The 23,448-nt window shown below is 57.6% G+C and overlaps 1 protein-coding gene across 2 annotated transcripts; it reads left to right on the plus strand.

Annotated features, from left to right (window-relative positions):
* The first annotated feature begins 1,145 nt into the window (after positions 1-1,145).
* On the plus strand, positions 1,146-23,448 carry GNAI2 (G protein subunit alpha i2). 2 transcript variants are annotated; one of them, XM_032289918.1, is made up of 9 exons: positions 1,146-1,650; positions 17,129-17,171; positions 17,428-17,569; positions 17,741-17,901; positions 20,341-20,469; positions 20,843-20,972; positions 21,049-21,202; positions 21,615-21,829; positions 22,459-23,448. In XM_032289918.1, the coding sequence occupies exons 1-8, from the start codon at positions 1,533-1,535 to the stop codon at positions 21,803-21,805; spliced, it is 1,068 nt and encodes a 355-aa protein (XP_032145809.1). In that variant the 5' UTR covers positions 1,146-1,532; the 3' UTR covers positions 21,806-21,829; positions 22,459-23,448. The 2 variants fall into 2 exon arrangements, with proteins under 2 accessions (XP_032145809.1, XP_032145811.1); XM_032289920.1 differs by lacking the exon at positions 1,146-1,650 and adding an exon at positions 10,099-10,116.

Below are 23,448 nucleotides of genomic sequence, written 5' to 3' on the forward strand. Positions count from 1 at the left end.
TAGGGTTGCAGCCATTGCCCAGTGGGGACAGGCCACAAGAGGGTGGGATGTGGGTTCATGGCCACCTCCAGACGTGGACAGGCCATGGAAAAGACAGATAATAAGATCATGGCCACTTTTGTTTCTAGAAGTCCAGTGGCAACTTCTTCCTCTTTCTTCCCTCCCAACCCCCTCACCCTGCCTGTCTGCCCTCCCCTCTTCCTCCCTCTCCACCTTCTCTCCCTCTCTCCCTTCCTCCTTTGGGTTCTGATTGCCTGGTCCCAGATTGGAGTCCAGGATGGCTGCCTGAGGAAGAATGTCTCCAGGTAGATTGGGGAAGGATTGGTAAGACTTGGATTACTTGAGAAGGCACCCAGCTGAAGGAGACAGCCTAGGCAAAGGTGTAGAGGTGGAAATCGACTTTTTTTTTTTTTTTGAGACAGAGTCTCGCCCTGTGGCCTAGGCTGGAGTGCAATGGCACCATCTCGGCTCACTGAAACCTCCACCTCCCGGATTGAAGTGGTTCTCCTGCCTCAGCCTCCTGAGTAGCTAGGATTACAGGTGCCCACCACCTGTCCCATCTAATGTTTTGTATTTTTAGTAGAGACGGGTTTACACCATGTTGACCAGGATGGTCTCGATCTCTTGACCTCGTGATCCACCCGCCTCGGCCTCCCAAAGTGCTGGGATTACAGGCTTGAGCCACCGCGCCCGGCCAATTTTTATATTTTTAGTAGAGATGGGGTTTCACCATATTGGCCAGGCTGGTCTTGAACTCCTGATCTCAAGTGATACGCCCGCCTTGGCCTCCCAAAGTGCTGGGGTTACAGGTGTGAGCCACATCGCCAGGTCTTTTTTTTTTTCTTTTTCGACTTGCTGCAACCCAGAGGGAGAAGGGGGTAAACCCGCCTTAAGTCTGAGAAAACCGCAGTCCAGAAGGGCCCCCGGGTTCTGTAGATCCCAAAACAAGTTGATTGGGCCCATTAACTTTAACAAATGACAAAAGACACGCCTCCTCCACCTAACTCGCCCAACTCACTGACGCTCAGAGGGCGGGTTCCTGCTCGGCTCCACAGGACACGAGATCCCCACCGTCGCCCCCCCTACCCCCGGCTGTCCCGCAGCACCCAATCGGAGCCCGGCCCCGCCTGCAGCCTGCCCAGCGCCGGGTCCCTTCGTTCGGATCCAACCCTATTGCCTTTGCTCGGCGCGGCCCCGCCTGCAGCCCAGACCCGAGCCTGGGCTGCGCTTAACTTCTCGCTTCTCTCCACGCTCGAGCCAATCACCAGCCTCGAATTTCCTCTGGCCCCGCCTCCAGGCCCGCCCAGGCCCAGTCCCGGGCTTGGTTCGTCCAGGCCCCACCCCCGCCCCGCCCCGCGGTCGGTGCGCCGCGGTCGAGAAGGCGCCTACAGCAGACGCTCGGAACTGCGGACCCGAGAGCTTCCCGCATTAGGGCTGGTGGTGGGAGCGGAGTGGGTCGGGCGGGGCCGAGCCGGGCCGTGGGCCGTGGGCCGTGTGGGGGCCGGGCGGCGGCCGGGCCGGCGGACGGCGGGATGGGGTGCACAGTGAGCGCCGAGGACAAGGCGGCGGCCGAGCGCTCTAAGATGATCGACAAGAACCTGCGGGAGGACGGCGAGAAGGCGGCGCGGGAGGTGAAGTTGCTGCTGTTGGGTGAGGCCGCGTCCCGCAGCTTGAATCCCCCCGGACGAGGACTTTGACCTCCCAGACTAGGGCTTCAAACTCCCAGGCCCGCCTGGATCCCCACACCTAGTCCAGGACCAGGGTTGAAAACTCTAGGGTGGGCTAGACCTTTGATCCTGCCCAGACCCCCATCTCATTCCAGACCCCAGACCTCCAAATCCAGTCAACAGTGCCCCAACACCCGCGGTCCAGAGCCCTGCTTGGCCATCTGCCCTTGCTAACCAGCTTCACAGAACTTCCGAACCCCCGCCATCCTTCCCCACACTACCCAAACCCCCAGGACGCCCGCCACTTGTTCCCCAACCCTCAGGCTCCACTTGTTTTCCCCACCTGAGCCTTTTATTCCTGTTGTGCGTGAGCATCCCGCGGGCCCCTGCCAGACCCCCCGCCAGGCCCCCCACCCACTGCCTCCTTCTCCCTCTGTGCCCCATTCCTAGTCTGGAATCTGTATCCTCCACCTGTGCGCTCTGACCCAAGGAACCTCTCGAGTGGGAAACTGTTCTTGAGCCCCCTCTCCAGCTGGAACCCCTTCAGCGAGCCTTGCTCCCTGCTTCCTGCCCTCCAGATCCCTCTCTGCAGACATCACTCCCGAATCCCTTTGATGATCTTCCCTTAAGTCCTCTTACACTTTGGCCTTCCCCAGATCCCTCCACCCCTCCTGCACCAAGTGGGCTGGGCTAGGAGGAGGGAGCCCTGCGTTGGAGAGGGCCTAGGCTGCCTTACGCAGAACCCCCACGGGGCTGGCCTGAGGCTCCACTGGTCACACAGGGGGAGGGGGCCAGGCCTCAGGCTTCCCAGGGAGGCTCTGCGGGCTCTATGTTTTACAGTCTGGGAAATAGGAAAGAGTGTGGAGGAGTTAGGGTTGTGGCCGCCTCCAAGGCCAGGGAAGATGGTGGCTGCTAGAGCGGTGGGGGGAAGTGGAAGTGGTGAGACAGCAGACATATTGCTGCCCCTGCGGGTGGGCCCAGGAGATCTGCTAGTAGGTGCTGGGCTGCCCACACCCCTTCCGGGCTGCAAGGCCTGGGATGTAGCCTCTGAGAGTAGGGGGACTTGTTTGATCTTGGGGCCTTGTGAAGGGGAATGGACTGGCCGAATAAAGAGTTGAGGGGCCAGTTGGGGGTGGGCCTGGGTGCCTCTGAGCATCCCAGCTGGCCTTTCGCAATGACCATGGGCTTACTGGTTGTCCCCATCCAGCCTCTCACTGGAAGCAGGGGTGGTGCCCAGTGGCAGTCTGATTTTGATTTGGGGGTTTTAGAGTTGGGGGGAGGGAGGCTCTCTTAACAGCGCAGCACCGTTGTAGGCTGGGTAGTGCACAGGGGGGTGTGGCCCCTCGGCTTCAGAACTGTCATGGGGCCCCAGGCTGTGAAAAGCAGGGCTTTTCATGCTAGGCTTGTGGCCAAGGAAGAGCGTGTATGTCCATTACGGGCCCATCTGTTGACTGTCCCGGGGGACCCGGCCTCCAGGGCACAGCCCCGGAGGTTTCAAAATGGCATCCGTTTCGCTGCTGCCTCAGGGAGGAAGAGAAGGGGCGGGAAGGGGCGGCGGCCCAGCCTCCTGGGCTGCTTTGCGTTGGGCGCTTGCCTCTTCCTGTCTCTGCTGTGAGTGCGGCAGCGGCAGTGAGTGGGTGTCGACGCGGCGGAATGCCCTTCGCTGCTGCTGCTGCCCGCCGGGCCTGGGGAGGGCACTTCCGGTACCGCTGCCTCCCAGTGCCCAGCCAGAAGCCTCTTCCCAGGCTAATCGCAGTTACTGTGGTGGCGGAGGAGATGTGAGACTGGACCACTGAGCTGGGAGAACCCAGGGCTTCTGGCTAGTTTTGTGTCCTGACACCAGAAGGGTCCCCCATCCCACCAGGCCTCTGCTAAGTCAGGTGGGACCTAGCAACTCTTCCCACACTGGGCTTGCAGCAGCCAGGGGTGCAGGGTCTGGCTCAGCACTTTCTAATCTGGGGAGTTCACCCCTGGGTCCCGCCCCTCTGGCCTTTGCTTACTCTGTGAAATGGGCTTCCTGGGTTTGGGCCGAAGGAGTCCCTCAGCTCAGGATGGGGAGAACAAGAGCCCCCTGGTGGTTCTTGTTGGGGTTTTGGGCTGGGGGTTAAGACCCCGCAGAGTGTGTGCTGCAAAGGGCCCCAGCCAAGCTCTGCCTGATACTGTCGACCCAATCTGCCTTGGCTGCCTGGGGCGGAATCCTGGCTTGAGCCAAGCCTTGCCCATCCAGGTGCAAGGTGACGATGGGAGTCCAGCTGTGGCAAGTTCAGAGTTCTGGGCGCCTGTCCCATGTAGCGGGAGACTTTGTCCAGGCAACGGGACGCAGATTGGGCAATTGCCAGCCTTCCCTCCCAGCCAGAACCACGCCTGCTGCCCTGCCCGCACACTGCCTCCCTCCCTCCCATCCTGGATAGCCCTGCCAGCAGGCGGGCACAGTCCTGTCACCAGGGCAGAGGCTGATGTGGTACACACAGAGTTTTCCTGGCAGCTTGGTGGGGGGAGAAGATACCAATCCTACTCTAGGGATGCTCCCCACTCCTACCCAGCTCAATGTGACTGACCAGCTAGGCCCAGATGGAATCTGGGGCTGTGGGCTGGGCACTTAGGGGAAAGGAAGCCAGAGTGTGTGTGGGGGGGATAGTCTCTGATTTGGGATGGGCTTGCGTGGACAGCTTCACAGAAAAAGGGGACAGTGTCCGCCATTGGCTCCGTAAAGGCTTCAGAATGTAAATATAGCTGTTCTCTCTTGTCCCCTGGAACTTTGCATCTGCTGTTCCCTACTTGATTGTGCTTTAAAGCTTTACTCCGGAATCACCTCCCAGGATCCTTCCTGGACATCCTCCCTCGACCAAGGCTGGTGAAACATCTCTGGCTCCCAGTGCTATTGCTTCCCCCATCAGATACCTGGAGGCTGCCGGGCAGGGCTATGTCCTCTTCATTTCTGTGCCCGGCATGGAGCCTGGCATCTACTGGGTGCTTCTCATCTGTTTGTTGAAAGAAGGAAGTATCCTCTGAACCTGATTTTGGGTAGACGGAGGGGTAAACTGAGCAGCAGTTTGGATACTGTGGGCAGGAAGCAAGGGTCCACAGGCCCACTGCAAGGTCGGTGACCAGCATTGAGGGGACACTGAGAAAAACTCTTCAGGCTGTTTCTTCCCAGCCCTGCCACAGGCTATGCTGGCACCTCCGAAACAGTTCTTACCCCACCCCTTGCGGAACTCCTGCTGAGCAGCCTGCAGCCTGTTCATCTGGGAGAGTTCTGGCTTTGTATTCTTCCAACTCAGGCTGTTTGTGCACTGCTAGAGGGCTGCTGTCTCTGCCACTCTGGCAGCCACAGTAGAGCTTGAGCTGGCTGGTCCCACTGGGGCTGCCCCTCTGCTCTGGGGCTCAGACCAGAGCAATGCTGTGAGAGGCCTGGGACTGGCCAGCGCAGAGACTGCACATAGCAAGGGCTCAGTTAAGTTTACCAAGAGAAAAGAAAGGGAATTTTGTGGCCTCTGTCCTGTCTGTGTCTCTTGCAAAGGTCTGGCATACTATAGATGCCTAATGAGTGTATATGGACAGAATGAAGTGATTGAATGTGTCCACGAACAGGGCATAGCTCCTGGAAGAGGGGTAAGTTTAATTCTGCAGCAGCCCTAGAGCCTGGTCTAGCAGGAGATAGATGGGAAGGGCTAGCCTGGGATTCTGGCTGGCTGGGTGGTGGGTTAGACTCTAGTGGTGTCTGTGAAGGGGGGCTTCCTGGAGGAGGAGGGGTCTGGTGGGCATCTGTGAAGGATGAACACCATTTGCCAGGGCCAGGCACTGGAGGGCAGAGGGACTGACTAGACAAGAGCACTGCAGCAGAAAGACTTGGCCCTTTATTCCCAAGACCTTGGGTGGGTGTTTCCTGGCAGGGCTGTGGGAGGGCCTATCCTCCCTGGACCAGCCCATGGGGTCACCCAGACCTGAGTTTGAATCCCAGTTCCACCTAAGGCACTGGCTGAGACACTCAGCATCAGGTGAAGCCCTGGAAGGAGTCTTGCTCTCCATTCATAACCTGGAGGCAGAGGTGCCTCCCTGCAGCCACAGTTGTTATGGGGACAGTCCACCAAACCCTGGAGGTATGAAAATGAGTGAGGGAGGCCAGGCGCTGTGGCTCACACCTATAATCTCAGCATTTTGAGAGGCTGAGGCAGGCGGAGCACCTGTCAGGAGTCACAGGTCAAGAGTTCGAGACCAGCCTGGCCAACATGGTAAAACCCCATCTCTATTAAAAATACAAAAAACTTAGCCAAGTATGGTGGTGCGTGCCTGTAATCCCAGCTACTCAGGAAGGTGAAGTATGAGAATCGTTTGAACCTGGGAGGTGAAGGTTACAGTGAGCCAAGATGGTGCCACTGCACTCCAGCCTAGGGGACAGAGCAAGACTCTGTCTCAAAAAAAAAGAAAGTGGATGAGAGACCCACTGCTGAGAGTTTGGTGGGAAGGAGGCAGCCATTCACAGCAAGTGGGGAGCCCAAGGTGTGCAGATAGTTGGTGACAGATTGTCCTGGGCGCCTTAGGCTGAACCTCTGGGGGCCTAGGTTTGGAGATGTGGCAGGGCCCTGGGTGCCAGGTGGGCTAGAACCCACCCAGGCTGGCCTCTAGACCCGACATTCTCTCCCAGTCCTCTCCTTCACTGCTGGAGCTCATTAGCACTTGAATGGGGGGCGGGGCGGCTTGGGCCTCTGAGTCTCTTCTTCCCACCCCTCCCCCAGGCCTTGTGGGGCTTTGTCTGCAGGAGCAGGCAGAGATGGAGCTCCCACGTTAAGGAGTGAGCAGAGGTCCGAGCCACAGCTGACCTCCTCTGCCTGCATCCTGCCCAGTTCTGCTAGGCTCAGGCCCTGCCCCTCATGCCAGTGTCAGTGCAGCCAACATGAGGTCATACCTCTAGGGTAGGAGTGAGACTAGGTCCTTCAACGGATACCTCTGAGCTGAGAGACTAGGTAAATCAGGGCAGCTGGAGCTCAGCTGGGGGCATCACAGGTGGGGTGGGGGAGGGGAACCCCAGACAGAGGGTAGAGCAGGTGTGAGGACAGGAGGACAGAGGGAATGAGCAGCTGTGTCTGGAAGTGGAAGTCAAGCCAGCTGGGGGACAGGAACTTCCATGCCAGAAGCCCTGAAGCAGCATCTCACCACCCACTATGTGTCGGAGCCTAGGCTGCTGGATGGGGGCTGGGCATGATCCTGGACCCCTTTGGCCCAGGGCAGTTTGTCAGGGGTTGGCCCTGGGTGGCCTGAGAGGTAGGGTCACTGAGTGGCATCACTGATGTCCCAGGCCCTTGAACATTTGTTTGCCTAGCAAGTGGCACAGGTGGTACTGAGGGTGGGGTGTGGTCAGATCCCAGCAAGGTCCCTAGGCCTCCAGCACTGCGGAGGTGGGCAGTAGGTGCACTTGGGGCTACTTGGACCACAGGCAGACATGCTGGTCCTGTCTGCTTTGCCCTTGATCTCAGTTCTTGGTCCCTGGCTGTGTCTCTCTCAGTCTGTCTCTAAAAGCCACCCATTCACTTGGCAGGAACAGGATGGAGGAAGCTTTGTCCCCCCCAAGCTCTTAGCCACTGAGGAACCAGGGCCTCCCCCACCCCACCCCGAGAAGAGGAGGAGACTGTTGCCCCAGAGCCTGAGTGCTGCCTCCCCTGTACCTGTTGTGCTGTGCGGGGAGGCAGGACTGGGCAGATGGGGGCAAGGCATAGGCCAGGGGGCAGTCTCATCTTCCCAGCATCTTGGGCCAGGAGTCCCAGCCTAGGCATTCAGCGAAGAGAGGGAAGGGGGTCAACAGCTCTAGCCAGGCCACTGCTGATGCACCCTGCCTAAGAATGCTCTGAGAGGTGCTTTGGGGAAGGCAAAGGATTGCGACCTTTGATGGTGGCCCTTGTACCTGATGCTCTCAGGCAGCCCTTCCTCAGCTACAGGGGCAGGGTGGGGCCCTGTCTGCCCAGCCCCACCCAGCCCTTCTAGCCTGAAGCTCTTGTTCTTACTAAACCCTAACCCCACCCTCACCCTGATGCTACTTCTTGGGGCTGTGGCCGCTCTTGGTGGCTGGGGAGGAAGAATCTTTCTGGAATAACCAAACATTTGCTGGGCTGGTTCTTCTGTGCCGACCTCTGTGTACATTTACAAGGCTTGAAAGGCAGCACCACACCAGTCTGAGCAAAGGCCTAAAGGTGGCATCATCTAAGCCTTGTTGGGGAGAAGGTATCCTTATGGCTTGGCTTGGAGGAATCTGAGGGCTCCAAGGCTGCTGCCAGCCTCAGAATCTGCAAAGGTGGTATTGGTAGTACCTACTGTGTGTGCCCCAGGCGGGGACGAGGAGGTGGCGAAGTCTGCACAGCACAGCACAGCACAGCAGGGCAGGGCTGGGCCTCTCGGGGAAGTGGTGTCCACACAGGAGGAAAAGGAGGAAGCAGCTGGGGGAGGAGGAGCCCAAAAGAGGAAGAGGCCAGAGGGCTGCCTGATGCTAGGGTGGGGGTGAGAGCCCAAGGACCCCCCCAGGGCTTTGCCAACTGGAAGGGTCTAGGAGGTGAACACCTGCCCAGGCTTATCTGTGCATTCCTGTGGGCCATTCTAATGGCAGTCATTGGGTTGGAGCCAGTCCAGGTAGCTTTGTCCCTTGTCCTGCCCCAGCAACCGTTGAGCCCAGGATCCCAGAGAAGGTGGTGCCTCCGAGAAGGATTCCAGGCCCCTCCTTTGGCCACAGGAAGTTGTGGCTGGGAGAGGGACACTGGTGGGAAGGCTAGCAGGAAGGCAGAGGGTTGCTCTTAGATTCCCGAGTGGCCTTGCTCTCCAAAGCCGGAAGGCCAGCCACAGGCCGAGATGAATGCCTGGAAATGCAGCAGCAGCGCCGAGATGAACTCACTCCGGGTTTCCCCTGCTAGGGTGGACAAAGGAGCCCATGCCTCATCCTAAGGATTCTCCCATCAGCACCCACTCACTGGGTCTATAGGTGCATTCACGGGGCCTCAGTTTCCCCTCAGGTGATAGCCACAGCTGATTGAGCCTTCACTGTGGAGCTGGACTCTTCATGATCTTGTCATATTTAATCCTGTGAGGCTGGGACTGACATTACATCCATTTCACTCATGGACAAATTGAAGCTCAGGGACATTATGTCACTTACACAAGAAGCAGAGATGCCAGGACATGACCCATGCACCTGCCTCCAACTGCCATGGCCCCTTGGGAGTCTGTGCTGGCTGGAAGAAATGGATCAGGCAGGACAGCGGGCAGATGGTGTGGGTGCATGTGTGTTCTGTATGTGCCTATGGGCCTTGGCTCGCAGGCCTCATTTCCTCTTTTAGGAGATGAAAAGGGAGCTGTCCGACCTGGAAGGCGGGACCCAAGACTCTTGTGTGCGAATCTTTCTACGGCCATGTGGTCATGGGGAACACTCCCCCCCACTTTTTTTTTTGAGATGGAGTCTCGCTCTGTCTCTCAGGCTGGAGTGCAGTGGCAAGATCTCAGCTCACTGCAACCTCCGCCTCCCAGGTTCAAGTGAGTCTCCTGCCTCAGCCTCCCAAGTAGCTGGCATTAGGCATGCACCACTACACCCAACCAATTTTTTATTTTTAGTAGAGACGGGGTTTCACCATGTTGGTCAGGCTGGTCTCAAACTCCTAGCCTCAAGTGATTTGCCTGCTTAGGCCTCCCAGAGTGCTGGGATTACAGGTGTGAGCCACCGAGCCTGGCTACAGCTGCTCCATTTTTACTTCCCACCTTTCCTTCTAGCCCATATCCCCTCACAGTGATGCTCAAGTTATAGCTGGCAACTTAGGACTAATTTTTTCCCTAATATTATGCTTTTTCTCCCACAAGCCCCAGTCTTAGGAGGATTGAGACCAAGTCTGGGGAAGGCTCAGACGCTGTTGAAGTCCACAGTGAGGGCCTCTGAGACTGGGAATTGTCCAGAGAAGTGAAAGAAGTGTGTTCCTTAGGGCCCCACTGTGAGCAAAGGCTCAGTGCTGGGTGCATGTGTGGTGCTGTGTGGTGGCTGAATGTGGCCATGGTGTCAGCTGGTGACTGCATGATAGTTGATGAAGCTGCTTCCTCACGCTCCTTGGCCTCTGAATCTCAGTGTTGTGGCCTAGTGGGGCCTTATCCTCTCCTGTGGGGGTTCCTAGGGGTTCTGCTGTGTTGCTAGGCCAGGCCCTAGGGGGCTAGGGGCCTGAGGGGCTACAGCAGAAGCGTCCAAGCTTCTCTGGGCCATGAGGCCATGCACAGAGCAGAGACCTGTGCATCCTCATGGCCACCCAAGACTCTGGGTCCCAGAAGGTCCAGTTCCTCACTTTTCTCACTGTGTGACCTCAGGCTGTCCTCTTCCCTATGTGTGTCGAGTACTAGAACCTGTGATGCTGTGATTCATAGCATGGTCTTCTGGCTTCTGGACACAAGGACAGCTGCTGGCTTGGGTTGGGCCCTGATGCAGTTTGGGGTGAGTGTGCAGACCCAAGGGAGGCTACTCAGGGCAAGCCTTGGGTTTGGCACGCTCCCTTGAGGAGTGCATTTCGTAGATGAGGTCTAGGCTCTGGGTACCAGAGTCCACCACTGTGAATCAGAAGGGAGGAGGGGTCATTCAGGCACGCTGGGAGCGGTGGAGGGATGCCTGAAATGAAGACACCCCCAGGGAGAGGGTGCCAAATGGTCCAGCTCCGTGTGATCTGGGTCGTGTCCAGCACCTCCTGGCTCCTGTACAGGGCGGGACCTGGGGCCTAAGGGGCCAACGATGAACAGGTCTGGGGCCTCCTTTACATTAGGCTGGCCTTCCTCACCTGGTGCCTGAGTTTCCCCCGTGCAGTGGAAAGGGCCCCACTGAGGGAGACAGACCTTGCCCCACAAAGCCTTTCCCATGTGTGGGCAGGACCTTAGGCCTCAATTTCCCTAATACAGAGATCTCTGGCTTGGCAGTAGCAAGCCAGGCCCTGGTTGGTAGTGCTCCCCTGATGGGCACTGTGAATCCCTGGAAGCTACTGGAGGCAGCCGAGTGCCCGAGGCTGGTGGGAGGGAGGTGTGGGGTCTGTTCTGTTCAGGCATCCAGTATAGGGCTGGGCCACACACATGGGTAGGGGTGTTGCCGGGCCCTTTCAACACCTCAAGTCCCTGCCTCCCAGAGCTGGACCCATGCTGAGACTCCTCGGAAGGAATGAGGGGCCAGAGAGCAGCACCTGGAGGAAGGAAGCGACGCCACGGGCGGGGCCCAGAGGGCCTTTGTCTAGAGAGGTCTCTGCCCCTCCCTCCCGTTGCCATGGTTTCTGTGTGTGCAGAGTCTTTACCGGCTGGGGGCTTCCCGGGGACGAGGTGGTGGGTGGGGCACCTTCCCCAGCTGCCCCTGGTGGAGGCTGCTTTTCTGAAACAAAACGCTCCCCAGTGCTGCCCAGCCCCCACCTCCTTCCACAGCATCTCTGGCTGCTGGGCGCCCCCTTGTGGTGGCAGAGCCTGGGTCCCTAGGGCTGCAGGGGACGAGGAGGTGCACAGGATCTGAGAACCACAGGCTGGGCTGAAGATGTGGCACCTTCCTGGGATGAGAGTAGGAGGTGGTGTCTGGGCTGCCTTTGGGGTGGGCTCAGGGCTCACCACCACCTGCCCCACCATGCCCCACCAGGGTAGGCTGGGGAGCTGTGGCAGTGTTTGGCGGGCCTGGTGCTGTGGGTTTGAGTTGGGCTGCTGCCCAAGTCTGCCCTGTGGTCCCAGCCGCTGCTGTTTCTGAGACTCTCTGCCCTCGGGCCTGCCACGTCAGCTGGCTGCTTTCCCTGGCCCCATGTGTTCCCACAGAGCCCACCAGCATGGGGGCTCTCTCCAGGGAAGGCTTCTGCTTGGCTTTCTGGGTGTGTGAAGCTAGTGAGCAATGGCAGCAGTGAGGCTCCTGGGCAGGAAGGAGGCCCCAGCTGTGTACGAGTGCCAGGTTATACGGAAGGGAAGTGACGACACAGAGTGGAAAGCCCGCAGAGGAGCCAGTAGCTCTGACTCCTGTTCCAGGTTATGCTGAGTCCCAGCAGGGAATCACCACAGCCCTGAACCAGCCTGTTAGCCGCTGTTCATTGCTCTTCATCTGCTCTTCATCCGAAAGCCTTCAGAAGCTCTCCTTCAAATGAGATGACCACAGTATTCTACTCTGCAGGTTACAGGAAATGAGAGGTTTGGGGAAATCTGTACTCTTTCAAAGAGCAGAAAAATAGTGGTAACTTTCATCCGAATGCTCACCATGTACCCCACATTGTGAGAAGAGCTTTGCATTTAATCCTTACCCATCTCTTAGGAGGAGACACTGTTATCCCATTTCACAGATGAGGTGCCAGAGAAAGAGCAAGAAAGGAGTTGAAGCTCTTGGGGATCTCAGGAAGGATCAGGGTGGACATGAGGGCTGTGGCAAGTCTGGACCTCCTTCTGGGAGAAGATCTGAAAACGGGAGGTGGGCTGGCTGGCTGCTTGAGGCTTGACAGTTCTGCCCACGGGAGACTGAAGCCAGAAAGGACAGGAGCAAGTCTCAGCCTCCCAGCAGATCAAAGCCTGTTAAGGAGTTAGAGGGTCCAAGATGAACAGATGCTATGACTTGAGTGCTGGGACCTGGAATAAGCATCAAGCAACCAGACCTATGGGCCTGTCTCTCCTGCTGCAGGGGCCCCACTGGCCTTGTTTGCACAGGTGGAGTGGTAATGTCTCCCTTCTCTCATCGTTCCCTCCTCCACTGGGACTCAGCACTCCCAGAGTGGAAGCAGATGTTCTAATGCAGAGCAGCTGCCACCGCGAAGCACTACACTGCGATTACTGCCCGCTTGCTGTGGGCCCAGCAGCTGCACCACGGGGCAAAGGCTGCAGAGCTTTCTTCCTTGGTGGGAAGAGGTATGACTCAGTGGGAATGCCAAGGCCACCCCAGGGAACATCTGCAGGCCTCTCTGGTCTTACCCAGTTGGGGATAGAGTACTTAGTGAGGCCCTCTGCGGGAAGGAGAGGCTGACTCATGCCACCTTCTATTGCCTCAGTTCCCCTACCCAGCACCTTGGCAGAAATCTGGACTCAGGCCAGACACGGTGGCTCATGTCTGTAATTCCAGCACTTTGGAAGGCTGAAGCAGATGGATCGCTTGAGGTCAGGAGTTCAAGACCTGCCTGGCCAACATGGCAAAACCCTGTCTCTACTAAAAATACAAAAATTAGCCAGGCATGATGGTGCATGCCTGTAGTTCCAGCTACTCAGGAGGCTGAGGCAGGAGAATCACTTGAACCTGGGAGGCAGAGGTTGTGGTGACCCAAAATTGCACTACCACAGCACTCCAGCCTGGGTGACAGAGTGAGACACTGTTTCTTTTTTATTTATTTTTTTGAGACTGAGTCTCACTCTATCACCCAGGCGGGAGAGTGCAGTGGTGCAATCTCAACTCCCTGCAACCTCCACCTCCCAGTTTCAAGCGATTCCCCTGCCTCAGCCTCCCGCGTAGCTCGGACCGGACTACAGGCACCCACCACTATGCCTGGCTAATTTTTGTATTTTTAGTACAGATGAGGTTTCACCATGTTGGCCACGCTGGTCTCGAACTCCTGACCTCAGGTGATCCACCTGCCTCGGCCTCTCAAAGTGCTGGGATTACAGGCGTGAGCCACCACACCCAGCTGTGAGCCACTGCACCTAGCTGACTGTTTTAAAAAAAAAAAAAATCTGGACTCAGCTATCCCTCTGAGGGGCAGGTTCGAGGGGAACTGGGTACATGAAAAACTCGGCCACATGTCAGCTTATCTGATAGGGTACATCCCTCAGATCCTGGCGGAAAGGGGACCCAGCCAGAGGTGTGGAGAGTGAGGCTGCTGCCCCACAGCTGCCAGGGCACTTAGCCTCTGGGCTGCTTGAGAGCTCTTCACCCCACTCATTCCACCCAGAGGCCATACTGTGGCTCCACCCATCTCTGCTCCCGGCCCCCTTCTCTCCTGGAGCTGCTCCTGGGCTGTGCCCCTGCCTCCATCCCGGTGTTCCCCGTTTCCTGCCTGGCTGCCTGCACCACACCCTTGTCCTGCCACTCACTACTTCCCGCCTGAGTCACAGCTGCTGGAAAGACAGAGACCAACCAGCCCGAGTCTAGGGATAGAGGCTCCATGACCTCTATCCTCCATGATTTGCTTACCTGTCAAGTGGGGCTGTTTTTTCAGTGACCCCTGCTGGGGGTAGAGAATGTTCTCCTAACATTTAAGAGGCCTTAGGAGGGGAAACCAAAACTTGAAGGGGACAGGGAAGTGGGCCCTCCCTGGCTGGGGCAGGGAGCAGATATCCTGGCTCCTAGCGTGACTGGCTCCATGCTGCCCACCTGGTATCTACCAGGTCTAGCTGCTGTTAGGAAAATCAGATGCAAAGCAAGTTTGCACCCTCATCCCTATCCCTGGGCAGGGTCACAGAGCAGCCCACATCACCTACTAAGAGTGCTCAAAGGAGCCGGGCACGGTGGCTCACACCTGTAATCCCAACACTTTGGGAGGCTGAGGCGGGAGGATCATAAGGTCAGGAGATCAAGACCATCCTGGCCAACATGGTGAAACCCTGTCTCTACTAAAATACAAAAAATTAACCGGGCGTGGTGGCATACACCCATACTCCCAGCTACTCAGGAGGCTGAGGCAGGGGAATTGCTTGAACCGGGAGGCAGAGGTTGCAGTGAGCCGAGATTGCGCCACTGCACTCTGGCAACAGAGCAAGGCTTTGTCTCAAAAAAAAGAGTGGTCAAAAGCCCAGACCCCCTCTTCACTCCCAGTGGCCATATAGGGAAACTGATGCCTCAGGTGGGCAGGAGCCCCTGAAGTCACAGAAGAGGGGGCAGCTTTCACCCTAGTCTTCAAGTCGCCCGTGGCCTGTGTAGCTGCCTGCTGAGTCTCGGCTTGCCTGGCTGGGGATGACATGATGGATCTAACCCATGACTTCACATCCTTGGCCTCTGCTCCCCCAGTGCCCCCCCCATTCTGGCTGTGACTGGCCCCTGGTTCTTCCTCCTGCTCTGAAGGAGCCAGTGGGGAGGATAGCCACTGCTGCCCTCCCTGCCCCAATGGATGCCTTGAGTCTGGGCCTTTATGATCGGACATCACTGTGAGGCTTTCCTGGGACCTTCCCCCATGTCCCCATCGGCAGGTGGAGGAGTGTTAGTATGGAGATCCTGGCTGTGCCTCTGCCATGCACAGCCCAATGGGGAGGGAGCGGTGCTGGTATATACCCCAGTATACACCCCAGTGAAGATACTGGGCCTAGCGCCTCTAGTGGCCAGGGGCTGAAGCAATAGAGGGCATTGCTGTCCCAGCCACGGCCCCCCAGCTGCCCAGGGCCTGCACATTTGTATGTCCACAAGGTTGTGCAACCATCACTGCTATCTAAAATTCCAGAACATTATCACCACCTCCGAAAAGAAACATCATACTCAACTAGTTGTCACTCTCCAAGTCCCCTGCCGTAGTCCTGGAAAGCGGGCCTGGGACAATCAGAAGTGCAGTGATGGCAGGCACCTGGTGGCATTTGTGAGGAGGGCTCAGGCCCTTCCCCTCAGGGTGGTCTCTGGCATGGGGGCTGAAGGTGGCCAAGGGCCTTGGCAAGGTCTGCCACCATGTCCCAATGCCTACTGCTGCTTGTTGAGCACTGCAGACATGGCCCAGAGTCTGCCTGGGGAGGTAGAGAGTGGACCACGTGACAGGTGGACCATGTGTCCTCGCTGCAGTACCAGGCACTCAGGACAACTCTAGGAGGGACTGCATGGTGGGCACATGTGCTCCCTGCAGCGGGGACTATAACCCTGTGACCTCAACCTCCCTGGACCTCAGTTCCATCACTGGTTAAAGCGGGGTGAGAATGGAACCTACCTCCCAGGATTGCTGTGGAGACAGCAGTTGGTGGGTGTCATCGATGTAGAGCAGCATCTGGCATATGGTGGGCGCTGTTTTCATATAGCTTTGCTGTCATTATTGCTGATGTTATTGTTGCTGCTTGTGTTCATTTGTGTGTTAGCACCTTCCTCCTCTGAGGTTGTCTTGACCAGCCCCAGGGGATGCTGGTGAAGGTGGTCAGAGTACCTAAGTTGACCTCTGCACAGACCCCACTGCCCACCCAGCAAAGCTGCACAGAGGGACAGATGTGCCACAGTGATCAGGAGAATTGGGACTCTGTGAATGGGGCGTGGGACAGGTATTCCCAGCAAAGAGAACAGCATGAGCAGGGTCCTGGAGGTGGCTAGAGGCAGTGCCTGGCAGCTGAGCTGCAGGTGTGACTGGCAGTGATGGGGCAGGAGCAGAGGGTCTGGGAAGGAGAGCGGGGGCCCAGCTGAGGGCCATTCGACCTGGAGCTCAAGACAGCGAGCAGCAAGGGGGCAAGTGCAAGGTGAGGCCCTGCCTCTGCTCTCTCTGGCCCCCAGCCTGGGAGATGGATGGCCCTCCTGGTCCTTCCTTACACACGTTCCCTGCGTCATGCAGGTTCCTGGGCTACACTCCTCAATATCTGGCTCTGTTGTCTGGGATGGTACCTGGGAATCTGCTTTTTTAAATACCTCCCAGGGCATTGCTTTGCAGGGTCTCAGCCACATTTTGAGAATGGGAGGGTGGACCAGGCATCATGGTTCCCTGCACCCTCTTGCTCTTCTGAGTCCTGGCTGTGTGATCTTAGATCAAGACTTTATTTTTCTAAGCCTCAATGTCCTCATCTATAGAATGGGAACAGAAACAGTATCTGTTTCTGGGACTGCTGTGACTAACACAGGAGAGAATGTGGCATATTTCAGTACCAGCTAAGGAGAAATATGGGGCAGGGCTCTACCAGGCCAGGGAAAAGCTTGTCAGTATGGGCGTGTGTGTGTGTGTGTGTGTGTGTGTTTGTGTGTGTCTGTAGGTGTCCTAGGTTATGGCTGTCTAGCCTCCATCTGCTCAGGTCAGACCTGGGCACAGTGAGCAGAGGGTGGGGCATTGGGCCATGTCCTGAAAGCTCAAGAGTGACACTGTGCTCCTGCTTAGGCCCCTGGTTGCTAAGGCTCGGAATGTGGGGAGAAGAAGGGCTGCCACCCTGTTGGATGGAGTATGCAGGGCATCTTCCTGCCAGCTCTGCCCAAGGCACCGTGTTGGCATGCACCAGCTGCACAGGGTGGCGAGCTCATGTTTGTGAGAACAGGGTGGCTCCTTCAGGGCTGGCCAAGTCTCCAGCCAAGACCCCTGAACTCAACCAGGGCAGTGGGGAGCCATGTGGGCAGCAGAGCTCATGGGAGGCAAAGGCCGGCAGAGAGTCTGCGATGAGGTACAGGTGCTCCAGGTTACCTTGACCACTGTGGTCCTGCAGCTGCATTCCTGGTAGCTCAACTGCCCACCAGGCCCAGCTGCCTCCATCTCACGGTACAGCTGATGGGAGGGTTAGTTCTGCCCCCTGGGCTACAGGGTGTCTGGGCATTTGTTCTGTGCCTCTGGAGCCCCTCTGTGCCTGACCACCCATGCCCTCTGTTCCAGGTGCTGGGGAGTCAGGGAAGAGCACCATCGTCAAGCAGATGAAGTAAGTGCTGTGCACCAGAGGCAGCGCCCAAACTCCAACTTCCCCTCTTCATCCGCTGGGCCTGTACTGCCTCCCACTATAGGCCCAGCCAGTCTTAGCCAGGCCCAGAACCTTCTCAGAGGCAGTCACCTATCCTTGGGTCCCAGTGGGTCAGGAGCAGTTTCCCCTTCTCTGAAGCAGGTCCCAGCAGCCCCAGGCAGCCATGGGAACTCCCAGTGCCCTGGAGTCACTAACCTTCCTGGCCCCTGGCTGTCAGGATCATCCACGAGGACGGCTACTCCGAGGAGGAATGCCGGCAGTACCGGGCGGTTGTCTACAGCAACACCATCCAGTCCATCATGGCCATTGTCAAGGCCATGGGCAACCTGCAGATCGACTTTGCCGACCCCTCCAGAGCGGTATGTGCCCTGCGCCCCACCCTCTCTCACCTCCCAAAAGGTTTCAGGGCAAGTCTCATCCTGGGGAACCCAAGAATACCCTGGCCTGGGCCCCATTCCAGAGGTCTCCCTGCCTTTGGCAGAGTGGGGGTACACTCCTTCAACTGCCTGACCATCCGCCGCTGTGCCCAGGACGATGCCAGGCAGCTGTTTGCACTGTCCTGCACTGCTGAGGAGCAGGGTGTGCTCCCTGATGACCTGTCCGGCGTCATCCGGAGGCTCTGGGCTGACCATGGTGTGCAGGCCTGCTTTGGCCGCTCGAGGGAATACCAGCTCAACGACTCAGCTGCCTAGTGAGTGCTCCAAGGGGCTGGGCAGGGCAGGGGGTGGGGGAGGACCAAAGGCTGGACTGGAGGGCCTGAGAACCCACAGAAGGACACTGCTGGTCTTTGTTCATGAAACTGATGACTATCAACTAAGGCCTTGGTGTTTTTTGGTTTGGGGGGGTGGTTGGGTGACACAGTATTGAAAGGCCAGGAGGAATGACAGGCAGGTGGCTTATACAGTACATCTCTTCCAGGCCAGTTGAGCCTGATCTCTTGACACACAGTCTTCTAAAAAACATTTACTGCCAGCTGCTCTTTGCCAGGCCCTGTGCAAGGCCTCAGGGACACAGTGATGAGTGGAGCAAAGTCCCCAGGCAGTGACAATTTAGGGTGTTAGTGTCACAGTAGAGGTGGGGTTGGCCCAGAGGCAGAACTGCTGAGCTCTGAAGGAGAGTCAGCCAGGGGAGGAGTGGGTGATGGGGTTCCAGGCGCGGGGCATAGCCTGTGCAGCATCCAGGCGGGGGTGGGTAATATCCTGCGGCATGTGGTAGAAAGCTGGCTGTGCTTGAACTTAGGCTGTGCAGGCTGGCTGGAGGGGCCACAAGGGGAAGAAGTTATCTGGGCGGTGACAGGTGTGCGTGCAGGTCAGAGCCCCTGGACCTCAGCCCTGACCCCTGCTGGTCCTAGGCTGAGCCCAGGACTCAGCTGGAGAATTACGAGGGGTCCCAGCAGTCCCTGAGGCATGACAGGCCTGCACCCTTTCCACAGTCTGAACTCCTTCTCTGTGGTATCTGCCATGTGCTTGGACGGGTGCAGGGTGCTGAGGACCCCATGGGGAACAGGACAGACAGAAATTTAGCCATTGAGGATGGCTGCAGGAGATATCCACAGGCTTTGGATGGTGTCACCAGATAGGCTGTTGTTCCTGTACTCTAACCTCCCCATCTCTGCTTACACCAGTCCCCTCTGTCTGGAACACCCTTTTGCTCCTGTTGCTCATCCAATCCTGAGCCCCCCCAGAGGTGGGAGGAGGAGGGTCTTGCCTGGCTCTGATTCCTAAGCCCTGCCTCAGCCACATGAACAGCCTCCCCCTACCCTCCTTACATGGCCTGAATGCTCTTGTGAATATGTTCCCCCTACAGGAGTTGTGGAGTCACAGCCAAATGCTGTGGGGACCCGCAGGCCTCAGCACTGCCCCTCCCTGGGATCATGGGCCCAGCCACCAGCAGAGCTTGAGGGTCAGAGAGTCAGGGACCTTGGTGCCCATGATACTCAAAGGGAACCAGGGATATAGCAACCTCCAGGCCACCTCCCACTTCTCTATCACCCTGTTTCTCCATTCTCCAGGCATTAGGCACCCACTGTGTGCCCAGCAGTTTTGGGAGTAGAGATTTGGGAGTGAACACAGGGCCTGCTCTCCCAGGTTGGTTTATGCTGTGACAGGTTCCCTAAGGGGAAGGGGTTGCAGATTGGAACACCACAGGGAGTAGGGCTCCTCCAGCCCCTCTTCACAGCAACCCTCCATGACTGCAGTGAGGCAGGGGGTCCCTGGGGTGAACCTGCCTGTTGGGGAGAAGGGAGAGGCTGGTGTGGCATGCACCATGGTGCCTCCACGCTGAAGGTTCTGGCAGTAGGGGGCAGGGCATGTATGTGGGTCACAGCACACGCGTCATGGTTCCCCATGGCCCTTCCTGTTTTTCTGTTTTGTCCCTGCTACTCTGAGATCATTTCCCTCTGGCCTGGTTTGGCCTGGCTGCTGGTGGAAGCTAAGGGCTGGCCCCAGCAGCCTTGCCCCAGGAACGAGAAGTCGGCCCAGGGCAGCAGCCTGTAAGCCTGGAACCAGCCTCTAGGGCATGGCAGGGATATTGAGGCAGGCAGCAGAGCAGGGTCCTGTAGGGGCAGCTTTCATACTAATTAAGGGAGCTGGTAATGAGGAGCCCCTGGGACCCTTGCCAAGCAGGTGCCTGTGCCCTCCCCCTGAGGAGCCCAGACTTCATTGGGTGCTGGGCAAAGAGCCCATTGGGCCTGGCAGGCCCCAACCTGTCCAGCCCCACATCGAGGGACCACACCAGGCTGCTCTGCGGCTGGTGCCATAATTGCGCCGATTAGCATCCTGAATCCTTCACTGAAGGACTAATTTGCCCCCACCCACCCCCTTTGCCTGTAGCACCAGATCCTGGATCCTGTCTGAGGCAGGCCTGGCTCAGACCCTGGGTGCTGAAGGTTGGCTGGCTAGCTGGCCACAGAGCTGCACCTCCTTCCATTCCCATTCCACAACGGGGAGGCCAGGGGCTCTGAGTTCAGGTTTCTTCATTTGAGCGATGAGGTAATGCAGGCAGGAGTTAAAGCAGCAAGGATTTTGCCTGAGAAATAGCATGGGAGAGAAGGGGCCTCTTTCAGCTGGCCCAGGGTCCAGTAAGGAGGCCGCACGCTGGCCCACACTGACCCTCCCAAACCCACCCCCAGCTACCTGAATGACCTGGAGCGCATTGCACAGAGTGACTACATCCCCACGCAGCAAGATGTGCTACGGACCCGCGTAAAGACCACGGGGATCGTGGAGACACACTTCACCTTCAAGGACTTACACTTCAAGTAAGCGAGCATGTGGATAGGTGGGAGGGGCAGGACCTGCCAGCCTTTGGGGTAGCAGAGGCAGGGGCTGGTCCAGGATCCCCCAGCCCCACTGAGGTTTTGCAAGACTCACGTGTTCTGGGCAAGCACATCCTCACCACCTACTGAAGCAGCAGTCAGGATCCACGCCACCTCTGCCAGCTGCTTGCAGCCTGCCTGCTGTCCAGGCCCCTGATCCAGAACCAGGGGTGAGGTCGGCAATTGTGGATGATTCCAGAAGGTAGCTGGCCCACTCTGGGCAGGCCTCTGTCCTCAGTCTGCCAACTTGGGAAATAGGGCAGAAAGCCTCCCCCGGGGCTCCCTTCCTGGAGCTAAGGTGATCGTATATCCACAGGATGTTTGATGTGGGTGGTCAGCGGTCTGAGCGAAAGAAGTGGATCCACTGCTTTGAGGGCGTCACAGCCATCATCTTCTGCGTAGCATTGAGTGCCTATGACTTGGTGCTAGCTGAGGATGAGGAGATGGTGAGAGACTGCTGCGCGTGGGGGCAGCGGGTATGGGGAGCGGTGGCTGGTGTTGACCTTGCTATTCTGTCCCCAGAACCGCATGCATGAGAGCATGAAGCTATTCGACAGCATCTGCAACAACAAGTGGTTCACAGACACGTCTATCATCCTCTTCCTCAATAAGAAGGACCTGTTCGAGGAGAAGATCACACACAGTCCCCTGGTCATCTGCTTTCCTGAGTACACAGGTGTGGGGACTGTAGGGATAGGGCCTCCAGAGGGTTGCTGCCTGTCCCGAGTAGCCAGTGGTGACCAGGTGGCCCTCAGGCGCCCCCTACTGGACGGAAGTGTAACCTTGGGACACTTGCAGGGGCAGGTGCTTCACTTAGGCTTGTATAGTTGTGTGTGTACACATGGAGCCCTTAACTCAAGCTTGTACCCCGAACATGTGCACATCGGCATCCTCCTTCACACAGTTGGGTACCCCTTTGCACATCAGGCTTGTATGGGCAGCTGCACACATCGTCATTTTATGCACATGCGTGCACATGTTGTGTGCCTGCCTATCCACACACAGAGAGCCCTGCCTTGCTGCACATGTAGGCTGGGGCCTGCCCACCACACGTGCAGCACAAGTCATCACCATTTTCTCTCCCTCAGGGGCCAACAAGTATGATGAGGCAGCCAGCTACATCCAGAGTAAGTTTGAGGACCTGAATAAGCGCAAAGACACCAAGGAGATCTACACGCACTTCACATGCGCCACCGACACCAAGAACGTGCAGTTTGTGTTTGACGCCGTCACCGACGTCATTATCAAGAACAACCTGAAGGACTGCGGCCTCTTCTGAGGGGCAGCAGGGCCTGGCAGGATGGTGAGCCAGAGGGGCTGAGACAGGGAGCTGGTAAAGAACTAAGCAGGCCTGGAGCCCCAGTGGCACAGGGGAGGGGGCCTGGAGCGGGAAGGGCAGTAGGTGACTAGGGAACAAGGGAGGCACAGGAATCAGGAGGTCAAGTTAGCGGGGGTGCAGGGCATGGAGGAGGTCATAGAAGCAGGCCTGGCCCAGTGATCCGGACAGAAGGGTCTGGTCTTGCCCTGGGACAGAATCAAAGGCCTTTGTGATGTTCTCTAGAGAAATCTCACCTCCTCACCCACCAGGCCATTGGCCCAGACTGCCAGAAGCTGGAGGCCAGCGGAGCCCAGCCCTGCTGCCCACTACCACCAGCTCTGTGTGCACCTCTAGCTCTTACCCTAGGACCTATCTGAGCGTCCTGGGCTTAGGCTGGCCCCACTGTCCCTGGTGGAGGTGGGGATGACTCTCCCAGTGCCACAGACTCCCCTCCCCCACGTAACCCAGCAACAGAAACTGGCTCCTGGGCGGTAACTGTGTCCCTGGTAACAAATGGGTGGGAAAAATGGAGAAGGGTCATTGTCTAGGGAGGTGGGAGGAGAGGCACGCCCTGGCTGCTTCCCCATCCATGCTGTGCTGTCTCCCACCTCCAGGGCCACCGCTGACTCTGTACCCTCAACCCCTGAGGAAGATGGGGGCAAGAAGACCACGCTCCCCGCCTGTTCCCCCAGCCGCTTTTCTCCTCTTTCCTCCCTTTGTTCTCAGCTCCCCCGTCCCCTCAGCTCCAGACTTAGGGGAGGGGTTGCCACAGGCCTCCCTGTTTGAAGCCTGCCCTTGTCTGAGGTGCCGGTAATGGCCATGGTACCCCCTTTCTGGGCATCTGTTCTGGGTTTTAACCATTGTCTTGTTCTGTGATGGGGGTGGGGGAGCACATGCTGAGTCTCCCAAGGTTGCATCTGGAGGAGCCCCTGCTTCTCCAGCCTGGACCCCCAGCTTTGCCCAACACCAGCCCCTGCCCCAGCCTAAGTCCAAATGTTTACAGGGAGCCTCCTGCCCAGTTCCCCACCCCCCAGCCGCTTGGAGGCCCCAAAGGAAAAAGCACAAGAAGCGTGAGACGCCACCATTCCTGGAGACCACAGTCCACCTGCTCATTCTCGTAGCTTTTTAAAAAAATGAAAGTAAAGGAAAAAAAAAAAAAAAAAAACGCAAATCTAGAAAACTTTTTAGAGAAAAACTATTTAAAACTATCAGATCCTGACCAGCAGCCCCCTCAGCCCCCCTTCCAAGTGACTCCGTGCCTTGAGTGTGTCTGCGTGTTTACACCCATCCCTCTGCTGGCCGCCCCTGTGTGAGCGGCACCCCTGCCCTGCCCTCCACAGAATTGGGTTCCAAGGGCTGTTCCAGACAACTGCCAACGTCACTGAGGGCCCTGCCCCAGCGGCCCTGGGCCCAGGCTCCATTAACCTAAATGTAGCTCCTTAGCGCTAACCTAGGAACCGCCGCTGCCTGCTGGGGGGCCACGCCCCTCATGCCCTCGTCCCAGGCCCGGGGCCTTCAGCGTTGAACACTTCCTTGCTTTTTTTCACATGTTTTATGGAATTGTTCACCTGGTTTGAAATAATAAAATGTAGAAAGAAAAAAAA

This window comes from Sapajus apella, unplaced genomic scaffold (genome assembly GCF_009761245.1).
Source record: "Sapajus apella isolate SASKATOON/1434 unplaced genomic scaffold, GSC_monkey_1.0 scaffold23, whole genome shotgun sequence".
In the NCBI taxonomy this organism is placed as follows: domain Eukaryota; kingdom Metazoa; phylum Chordata; class Mammalia; order Primates; family Cebidae; genus Sapajus; species Sapajus apella.

Coding starts and splice junctions, on each gene's coding strand:
- GNAI2 (XM_032289918.1), top strand. CDS start 1,533: ATGGGGTGCACAGTGAGCGCCGAGGACAAGGCGGCGGCCGAGCGCTCT. Junction 20,973..21,048: donor TAGCTGAGGATGAGGAGATG/GTGAGAGACTGC, acceptor TTCTGTCCCCAG/AACCGCATGCATGAGAGCAT. Junction 21,203..21,614: donor CTGCTTTCCTGAGTACACAG/GTGTGGGGACTG, acceptor TCTCTCCCTCAG/GGGCCAACAAGTATGATGAG.